The sequence below is a fragment of the Gymnoscopelus braueri genome (assembly GCF_963280865.1).
Source record: "Gymnoscopelus braueri genome assembly, chromosome: 2".
Classification (NCBI taxonomy): Eukaryota; Metazoa; Chordata; class Actinopteri; order Myctophiformes; family Myctophidae; genus Gymnoscopelus; species Gymnoscopelus braueri.
Genome location: NC_137604.1, coordinates 50154342 through 50165546, shown reverse-complemented (window position 1 = coordinate 50165546; position 11205 = coordinate 50154342). Strand labels below are relative to the sequence as shown.

Below are 11205 nucleotides of genomic sequence, written 5' to 3'. Positions count from 1 at the left end.
AAACTAACATTTGGTGGCACCCATTTTGGTACCTGGACCATTAACCACTTAAACCCTCTATTCTTGGTAAACTACCACTTACTGTTGCCCGAGGTCGGCCTTGTACTCCCCCCCCCCGCCCGCCCTTCAAATCTCTTTGCCGAAAATAGCCCATCAATCAAGTTGTGAGCTTGTAGATGGGCTATTTTCATCAAATATTCCCGCCAGAATAGGGACGCTAAGGTCCAAGTGATTATAATGTAAGTCCAGTACAGGGCCCTCTAATATGGCTCCGGCCTACATGATGGAGCAGGTAATACCGCAGCATTCCTTCAGCAGTGTGAGTCCAGTCTTGGTTAGGGGGGAGGTGGTCTGCTGGGTCCGGGATGCTATCCTTCGGAGAGGGACAGGGCCTGGGTGAAAGAGGGAACATCACACAAGAAACAATCTGACTTTAAAAGATAATTCAATACGAGATAGGACATAAGAAGACATAATGATACACCTTTATACAGGTGTCATACAGTAGCAGTGACAGAAGAAAGGTTATAACACAGGAGATGTGTAGGTAAGAGTAGAACTATAACATGACCAAATACATAGGATAAGTTAAGATTCTGGCTCTATATGTCATATCAACAATGAATATATGAGCATACAAAATGCATTTCTTGCATGCATATTCTACATGCATGCATGCTGGACTTATTTTACAGATTCATCCATTTAGTTTATGTTTAAGGGGACAGTTACTAAAGCTACTGCTAAAAGCTCTAGTATTGAGCCTGAGCATTATATATGATGTCTTAATACCTTTCTTGTTTGTGGTTTTGGGGAACTTGGACTTGAGAAAATCGGCCATCTCTTTGTCTTCTTCTCTCTCTCTGTAAAATAGGAGAGCATAGTCCAAGGTAAAAGGATAGACAGTATAGAGAGAACATACAACAAACATTCTTGCTGTAGAAACCAGAGCAGTGAGAGCCATCCTGCAGTTCTCTGGCTCTTTATTTATAAAAATTTCAATTATCACCATGTTCATGTTACTTCCTGCTTCTCACCTCCCAGAATCCCTTCAGGATGAACATTTCAGCTTTGAGAACCTTAGTCTTGTTAACACTATTTGATTATGTCCTTATCGTGGAGTTCTTCTAGTAGGGCACAATAGACTTCTCATGCGAAAACAGTGAAATTGGAAGTCAAGTTAAAGAAATTTGTGTTTGAGGGGATGAAAATTGCTTACAAGAAAAGAAACTCAAAGTCAAGGAAATGTACTCAACATATTAGATAGTATCCTTCAAAAAAGTAGGCTTAGAGGTAAACGCAAATTATACACAACAGAACAATTCATAACCTGTCCTAGTTTTGGAAGAATAATTATTTGGCTTTAAACCATTCGATGCTTTATAAACTAATAGTAATATTTTGAAATCAATTTGACAAACAGGAGCCACTGTAAAGATCTGAGAACGGGAGTGACATAATCGACTTTCTTGGTATTAGCAAGGACTCGAGCAGCAGCATTCTGAATCAACTGCGGAAATTGAATCTCACCTGAGACGTTCAAATTCCACATCATCCACCATGAAGTCTCTGGTCTCCACCAGCTTGTGGATCTTCAGCAGAAGTTCCTCCTCCTTCTGACGATCCTCAGTGGACTTGTCATTATCTGGACCAGAGAAGATGATGACATCATCATCCTTTATCCATGGATGTTGCTAAATACCTGTACAGCATGGCTTTTTACATCTTTATAACCTCTGTTTCTTGGTATTGTTTTATTGTGTTGTAATTTCCTGTTCAGCAATTGATGTTTAAGTACTTTCTAAACACTTTTTATTATTATTATTATTATTATTATTATTATTATTATTTATTGTCTTTAATTATATGTGAGTTTTGGAAAAAAAACTGTATGAGTAATGGCAAAAAGTTTGTTTAAAAACAAAGAAACGCGACATAAATGGGAGCAGCCTATATGGGGACTTCATGATATTATGGGGGAAAGACATTTGATATCAATAGTTATAGGCCAAAACGTGAAGCAGCCACTGATTGATTCCCCCTACTGGGGGTGGGCATGCAAAGTTTCATGCCGATCGGCCCAACAGAGCCGAAGATTGTCAGTTGCTCACAGACAGACACGGATGGACGGACAGGGCTGAAAACATAATCCCCGTCCCGAGCCGTTCCCGTCTGAAGGACATTAAAAAACATCCTCAACCAAATGGACCAAATGGCAGAGCTAAGGAGGCTGTTGCTCCTACCTGGTATGGACACGGATTTCTGCAGATCGTTCTTCAGGCGAGTAATTTCCTTACATAGCTGAATGTCATCCATCCTAGACATGCGCCCATGCGCGAGCGCACACACACACACACACACACACACACAGAATCTATCAATTTCTCTGGTATGCTTTATTGCTTCACAGAGTTCCAGACTGTGTTGAAAAGGCTTTCAGATTGTAAAAGCCAGCCTTGCAGCTCTAACAAAATCACTGACTGTTACATTCAGGAGATGACGTTGACCAAATGTAAACATCTGTGTTTGTGAGAGAGAGAGAGAGAGAGAGAGAGAGAGAGAGAGAGAGAGAGATGGCCTTCTCTGTTCTCTAAAGTGGTGGTTCCCAAACGTTTTAGCTCAAGACCCAAAAGAGAAATGAGACGTTTGCCCGGGACCCAAACTGGTGAAAATAGCAGATCTACAAGCTCACAACGCGTCGCTTCGCGTAGCGAGCTTGTTTTTTCGCAACTTGAGATTAAAAGAGTGTTTTCATTCCAACAGTGGCCTGGACACATACCTTACTGTAGGTGCCCATACAGGACATCCACTCCCCCCACCTCTGGTTATGTAGAACGAACCTAGTGTGGATCAGCCAGGGATTCTTTTCAAATAAGTGCAGGCCATCACTGCATTGTGATTTGGTCCCTGTTTTTATTGTTCACTTCAGTGTAGTATTGACCACCATCTATGGTTTGAATTACTCACTGGCTTATAATCTTCATATACTGATTTTTCTTTTGTATATCAAATGTTTTTTTGTATACAAATGTTTTTTGTATTCTGCAATTTTGTATTCTTGATGATAAATAGTCTTACTATAGGAAGTTTTTGAAACTTAGTCAACAGCATATTGATTGCTCTTGTGTGATGATTTCAGTCCAGCACTGATGGTCTGAGGTGTTAGCGCTTATTTTATTTTTTATTTTGTACTAAAATTTTTTTCACCCAGGGCCAATTACCTATGTAATCCTGGGCGCTACTCTCCCTCTGCCAGCCTGGGGAGAGCCCAGAACTAAGCTGATGCCTCCTTCAATGCATGAGGAGCTAGCAAGCCGCTTCTTGTCACCTGACAGGGGGGAGTTTCCCCGGTTGGACGTAGCACGTGGAAGGAACACCAACCAGTTATTCCAACCAGTTCCTTTCCATTCCATCAGGCGCCCCGGCAGACCAGGGGGAGGCAGTATACAGACCAGGATTACTGCACGTTTTTTGTGAGGGTACCGTACTACCTACCCTAGGGGACACGGGGAGAACATGCAAACTCCACACAGAAAGGCCCTTTTGTTACCACTTACAAGGAGTGTTGTGTTTGTCCTATGCCTCATTCTGAAGAAGACCTTGTGTCGAAACGTTAATTTACAAATAAGGCCTTGACTAGGAGCTTATTGCAAAGTTACAGTGTGCGCGCGGACTTCTATTACTTTTTATCTTAATGTTTACTCGCGACCCATAAAAATTGGTCCGCGCGACCCAAAGATGGGTCCCGACCCACTGTTTTGGAAACAGTGCTCTAAAGGCAGTGAGGAACCATCACATGACCTGGCCTGGATCACAGCCTCTATACTGACAGCCTCATGCTATTTAATACACACCTACATTCACACACAAATGCAAGCATGCATTTTTCACCCTCTATTCCAAATCACTTCACCGAAAATAGACTATTATCTATTAGCGTTGTAGCTTGTCGATCTGCAATTTTCACCAAATATTCGCCCCCAGAATAGGGATGCCATGTGTTCATGTGGTTGAATAAACAAAATAGGAAGGCAAGATTTTGCCAATGTTTTTAGTGGGAGTAACTATCAAAAACACGAACAAAAAACAACAACCCAAAATGAACCCATTAAAACCGGGAAAGCATCTGTGTCATTTTAGATTTGACCTAAATGTATAGCACACTATTAAAAAAATAGCAGATATACAAGCTCATAGCGGCATTTTAAAGCAAAACATTTTAACTCAAATCTTTGCTTCTTGGGATCCCTGGAACAAAACATTTTCAAATGGGGATCCGGCCAAATACATATAATTTTGGGGGTCCTTGACATGAAAAGGTTTGAGCACCACTGATATATAGCAACATAAGATTTTCAGAAAACTGTTAGGACTTAGAAGACATTTGTAGAATCGGCCTCAGGTCTTAATGGTTTTATACAGCCAAAGATCCCAACAGTGACGTGCACACATTGAAGAACCACTCACATGTATCTGAGTTCTGACTCTCTCCTGACCAACACGTCCCGGATCCTCTCAATCTTGAAGAGCTCCCCCTCGATGTCGTCCACAGTGATGGTGGAGTCTGCCATGGACACCACGTCCTCCTCTGAAGAGAGGCAACAGAGAGGTCCAAACAGTTTGAGCATGTTTCTACTCTATTCCTCTCACACAAAATCTCTCTCTCACAAATTTCATGTGTGTGCAAATAAATTCCCCCCCCCCCTCTGCTGTGGAACTACAACTGCAGGAAATTCACTGTAGAAAACAACTGGCATATATCTGGTCTGAAAAAGCATGCTGCTGTGCTGAACAATACAGAGACTTTTCAGAGATAAATTATTACGTGTCAGTGTGACTAGCATTACTGCTTGCTCTGGTATTATTAGGAGTATAAAAGTATACACAGTGCGGCGTGCACGTGTGTATGCACACACAAAGACACACGCGCGCTGCATGCATACACATGGATACATAACATAGAGACACGCACATCCAACACCTATGTATTAGATACAGTACTCTCTGTTCTGTTCTGGGGAGGTATTGTGTGAATCAAGGAAATTCACACAATTCCTATCTTACCTATAGCTTTGGAATAAAACAAGGCTGTACAAGTACAGAAACTAGCGCAACGCTGTCGCTGCAGATGTGCAGACTACAATAGATGAACAAAATGTAATTTACCTAGTGATCCAAAGACAAGAGAGAGGATACAAGGAAGTGTTCCTTGCAGAAGATCAAATTGAAGACCCAGTCGTGACTCTGCAGTCTGGCAGTTAAGAGTCTGGCCTCCCTTTTAGAGACTTGTTCTCTGTGAGGTTCCACTCAGCAGCACTGTACAAGGACTTGCTCATGAGATGCGATATTGGGATTACCAATATGTCACACTGCTTCTACCACAGTTGACAGATTGGATGATACACTTGTCAGATATTAATCCTCCCATGGCCTTGAATCCTTTCAATGCACATGCAACACCGTAGTGACTCATCCACTTCCTTAGGAAGAGGAGAAAAGATCCCTATTCTAGTCACATTAGCCTTGGGCATGACACAATAGACTGTGTTCTAAGTGTAGACGTGTCCTTTGCACTTTCACAGAATTAAAGCAGTGCAATGGAGTGGTGTTGGCGGCGGGTAGCAGTAGTATTAGTATTATTAGTAGAAGTAGTAGTGAAAGAGCAGAGAAACATAAAGCCTAATAGTAGATAGACCTTTATTGAAATGCAGGTGTCATAGCAGCACTACAGTATGCAGGGACACAGACACAGGTAAGAATAAAGAGAATGATTTCATATTCCGTTGCGTTGCCTCACCATGTCGCTCGAACTATCTTTAAAACAATCTTTAATTGTTTGGTGATAAATGTTTCATTCAGTTTATGTGTGTGTGCCTAATATCCCCATGGTCTGTGCTGCCGCTCGACTCCTTCTTTGCCAGACAGAAGGTGGATTCTCAAGTACATACGCAGGCATCTTCACACGGATTATTCCCCAGTTACCATGACAAACCTGGCTGACTTTGTATGAAATCAAGTCAACTTGCGTCAACCAGCTAAATGCCTCAGTGAATGTTACAGTTACAGGGAACATTTCAGTGTTGATGATGGGCTTTAAGATATTAACACTAAATGGAAAGAATTCAGACTCTTCTGTATGGATATCCGAAGTGTTCATTGAAGTTACATTAAAATGCACAGGTTTGTAAAGAAGTATGTGCAATTGAACTAAAACGCCCAGAAGAACAGAATAGAAATGTCTTAAAAACAAACAGTCTCTTTCTCATATATACGTGGAGTTTGGGAAGCCTGTGGAGTATTGTAGGGTGGGGGTCTGTGTTTTTTCAATTATTCTTTTCATTTATATAATAATTAAAAAAAAGTAATTGAAAAAACCCAGCCCCCCTCACACATTAGAAGAACAATATCAGTCACCACTCACCAGAACCAAGGACGGGTGTTTTCGATTTATCTAACTTGGTTAAAATGGGGTTTGAATCAATATTGAATTAAGCCATTTCAAAACGGTCTGGGGTGCGCACAATAGCCTGGGTAGATGTTATAATAACCCCAGAAGTGTTTTAAAGTGAAATAAATAGCCTTTTAAGTATAGAACTCAATAAATGTACTTCATAACTGTCCACCACTGGCTATCTAGCTCTACAGATTGCACAGAAGCCATACCATTAAGCACTGTCTTGTTTAATTTGGTCTTCTTAGCAGGGCACCGCTGCTAAAGAGATCTGCATGGGTCTCAGTTGGTCCATTCCTGTGTAAATAATGGATAACTAAAATAAACAACACATCCACGTATGTTACTCTGACAGCAGCTCAGGGGATTTACTGACGTGCCCAGAACTCTTTGTTCAAACTCCCTGCAGAGAAGTCTGGAGAATGAAGGCATGGGGGTGGATGATCGTGATGTGGCACTATCTGTCTGAAACTGTCTAGCAGTGGAATATCTCCAGAGGGAGGGAGAGAGAGAGAGAGAGCATGTGTACGGTGTGTATGTGCGTGCGGTGTGTGTGAGCGTGCGTGTGTGTGCGTGTGCGTGTGCGTGTGCGTGTGTGTGTGTGCGTGCGTGCGTGCGTGCGTGTGTAATGACAGAGAAAGTAAAGAGAGAAAGCAAGAGGGAGAAAGTCTCCCTCTCTTCAAATTGCATCGCGCTCTGCTCTTCAGCAAAATAGTTGGACACAAGCCTCCATCTCTTGTTTGCTGTCTCCACAATCACATTACTACAATACTTCACAGGCTTCCCAACGTCCTGAGGATGGTGTTGAAAAGGGTGAACATCAGGAAAGCAGGCCCCATGGTGGGTCATCGAGACCTGCGCTGATCTCCAGGCGCCAGTATTCACCACCATATTCAACCTTTCCCTGGCCCAGTCCATGGTCCAGGTCTCCACATGCTTCAAGAGGTCCCTGTACCCAAGAACACCTCCCCAGCTGCTCCGAACGACTACTGCGTGGTAGCGCTGACCTTAGTGGTCATGAAGTGCGTTGAGAGGCCTAGCACCTTGGACCTACTGCAGTTTGCCTACCACCCAAACAGATCCACCGACAGTGCCATCTCCCAGGTTCTACACGCCGCCCACTCCCCCCACCTTGACAACAACAAAGAGGGGGGCCATGTTAGGCCTTTAACACCATCCCCAGCAGGCTGGCTCGCAAGCTGGCAGACCTGGAACTGAACCCTGTGGTGTGCAACTGGGTACTGGACTTCCTAACTGTCAGAGCCCAAGTGGTCTGGCAGTGCCTCGTGGTGCATATCACAGGACCTGGCTTGGAGAATGCACACAGAGACAGTGGCAAAGAAGCTGAGAAAAAGCCTGTACCACTTCACTGAAGGACACACAAGGTCTCAAAGAAAAAGTCCTGAAATCTTTCTACTCTGATATCAAACCAGAGCATCTGATACAACCCATAGCAAGGTGGTGAGGTCGGCTGAGCGCACCACAGGGAGCTCTCTCCCGTCATGAGGTTCATCATACCTACCATTCCGTCTGTACTTTTAATGTATTATTTCCATCTTACTTTTGTGTTACTGTTAGCACAGTCGTGGCAGAACATGTCCCACCAGCATTGCAGTACTTGTACCTAGTATATGAGCAAGTCAGTGAGACATACATCCCTCTTGATTCCCTTCATTCTCGATTCCCCACCATTACAGTTCGTTTCACTTTACAAATCTTCCATCTTTTCCTTCCCTTACACCACCAGGCTGTGCTATACTGTAGTGTACTGTATGTGCCCTGGTGTCTGATAAGATCAAGCACCACAGTGACAGACAGGTCAGGCAGACCTGGAGAGAATAAATCACATGGATATATTAAAATACTTAGTGTTGCTCAGCCCATTCAGTCAGAATGATTTTAAGTTGACAATGGAGATCCTTCTTGTAATCAAATCCTGGGGAAATCAGTATAATGATGATGACTATGATAATAATATAAATTATATTGTGAAAATGAACACTGTATAATAATGTGAGGGACAATTATGATTATGAATATAAAAATAGCCGCAAGAAGCTACAATTAACAGGCCCAAGCTCAGAAGAAGAGGATGACTATGAGAAGATAACGAAAAGGAAGATGATAAGGATAAAGATGATTACTTTCAGAAGGTGATGATGATGAAGAAACAGACCCCCCCACCCCAAAAGAAAGAAAGAAAAAAACTTTATAGCCGCAATGCGGCGATTCAAGCCACATAACTTGAACGCTGTGAGAGGTCTAGAGCTTTGACCATTTCCGACCCCTGTATCACACCCAATTCACACTAGAAATATCAACGTTTGTCCACGATGCTAAATTCAATACATTGGGAGTGTCCAAGGTTATAGGCTACGCAATCTGGGAACCCATCGCCAACTGAAAATGAAAAACAGCGCCCTCTGCTGTTTGTTCTATGTCTGTTGGCTCTGGGCGGACGATAACGTAACACCAGAGCACAAGGAAACCGGTGTTTGTGATGCGCCTTCAGCGCATCACTTCCGGTTGGTGCGACTATGTTTTCATTCCCACTAACAATATTTCTACACGGAACACTAACACCACTTCTCCCAGAGAACATGGATCGTTTTGGTTATAAGCCCACTTGTTTCTATGATGAAAGAGTAAGTTAAAATGTGAATATATTTCCGTGGTTTTGTCTGCTCCGCGGACGCTATTGTTAAATTAGTTTCGGTTTGTTTCGAGGGGGAAAGATCGACGGACATGTGAATCCCGCCCACTACATGTGATTGGGTAAAGCGCGGCCTACTTCCTGATCTGAATGCGCACTCGTTATGACGAACCTCCCCGACAGATTCCAACGCAGAGCAGAATCTGTTCTTGAGAGATTATAGGCTACGTGACAACCTGTTACCATGTGTGAACATGTGTCTAATAGAGGTGAAGAAACAGACTGGTTTGGAAGCAGCTTTAGATGTGATCTTAAAGGGATATTTCACTATCAAAAAAACTTTGGGTCATTTTATCGTCTACTCAGGCTTTTGTGAGCCCTCCAGACCATTTTTAAGTTGCTTAATTCAGTATTTAGATATTTGATATACATTTTATCAGACACGCCCCCTTCCTATACAAACCCCATTATAACTTCAAACTCAATTTTTTTTTTTTTTTTAATAACTTTTTATTGACTTTTTCCATTTTTGTACAGAAGTTGTAATCATAAATGTATTCAATTAAACAAATTGAAATAAAAATAAATTAAAAGACATACAATACAAAAACACAAAAAAACAAAAACAAAACACAAAATAATAACAAATAAAGAAGGGCAAGCGGCATATCACAGTGGCAATACTAGGACACACATACAGTTAAATATTCATACATACAGATAAACAAACACCTACGAGCAAATCAGTAGTTGAATTGTAACAGTACAACCGGGGCTTTCCAATCTATGGAATCACTTCCCTTATAAATCAAGGTAGATAGATCCTTGGGCAAATAATCTATCAGTGGCTGCCATATATCCATGAAGATATTTTCCTTCCCTTTTATTTTGGCACTGAGTCTTTCCATTGGGAGTACCCTATATATTTCTCTATACCACTGAGTTACTGATGGAGGTTTTTCGTGAATCCAGTTGAATAAAATGCATTTTCGGGCCACACAGAGGAGCTTATCTAGAAGCTTAGCTCTTCTAGGATCTAGAACCCCAAATTTAGATGGCAGCCCTAGTAAAAATTGTCCAGGATCTTTACAGATCTTAGACTGAAATATTGAACTCAGTTCTTTTACCACACAAGACCAGAATTTGGAAATCTTGGAACACTCCCAAAAACAGTGTATATAAGTACCAACCTCAGTTTTGCATTTGATACATAAAGGGGACCTATCTGGGTCAATTTTGTTTAGGATTTGGGGTGTCCTATGCTGTCTATGTAGTATCCTATACTGCATCTCTTTGAATCTGTTGCTTATAAAGGTAGTTTGAGAAGATTTAATGCAGTCGTCCCAGCAATTCTTGTCGTACTCAGTTTGTAAATCCTTTTCCCATCTTCCCACCACAATATCTATATTTTGTGTGTTGAAGCACTGAAAATTATCATAGAAGTATGAAATCAAGCCTTTCTTCCTAGTAAAATGCATAATAGAGTCCTCTAAAGGCCCAAGAAGAGGCTTGTCTCGAGGAAACTTGGTGTCATTATTGATAAAGTGGCGAACCTGTAAATAAGCAAAGAAGTCATTCCGAGGTACTCCGAATGAGTTTTTAATCATATCAAATGACATGAGAACATCACTGGCATCAAACAGGTCTCCTATAACTCTAATACCTTTATTATACCAAGACCGGAAAACGGCACTCCTAACTCCAGGGTCAAACTGTCTATTGCCTGTGAGTGGTGTCAGGTATGAGGACATATTCTTCCTTCCCATAAAGGTTATCATGTTTTTCCAAACCTTTATCGAATTTGAGAGTATTGGACTATCAGAAGATTTAAAGTGTGATTTTTGTATATTTGTGAGTTCTGCTAGTAATACATATGGAGAACACTCCCATGTCTCAAGGGGTTCTGGTCCGCCAGTAAGATAGTCTTGTACCCACTCATGTATGGTACGGCAGTGGCAGGCCCAGTTATAAAATAATATGTTTGGGAATGCCAATCCCCCCCTGTCCTTGGGCAGTTGCAATATCCTCATACTTAGTCTAGATCTTTTACCATGCCATATAAATTTAGAGAAGTCCCTTTCTATTTCTCGAATTACTTTCT

The 11205-nt window shown here is 41.8% G+C and overlaps 1 protein-coding gene across 1 annotated transcript; it reads right to left on the bottom strand.

Annotated features, from left to right (window-relative positions):
- Positions 1–276: 276 nt before the first annotated feature.
- On the bottom strand, positions 277–4628 carry LOC308096119 (bMERB domain-containing protein 1-like; the record flags this gene model as incomplete). Its single annotated transcript, XM_080443419.1, has 5 exons — positions 277–392; positions 793–863; positions 1531–1645; positions 2244–2317; positions 4468–4628. The coding sequence occupies 5 exons, from the start codon at positions 4626–4628 to the stop codon at positions 277–279; spliced, it is 537 nt and encodes a 178-aa protein (XP_080299545.1).
- Positions 4629–11205: the final 6577 nt, after the last annotated feature.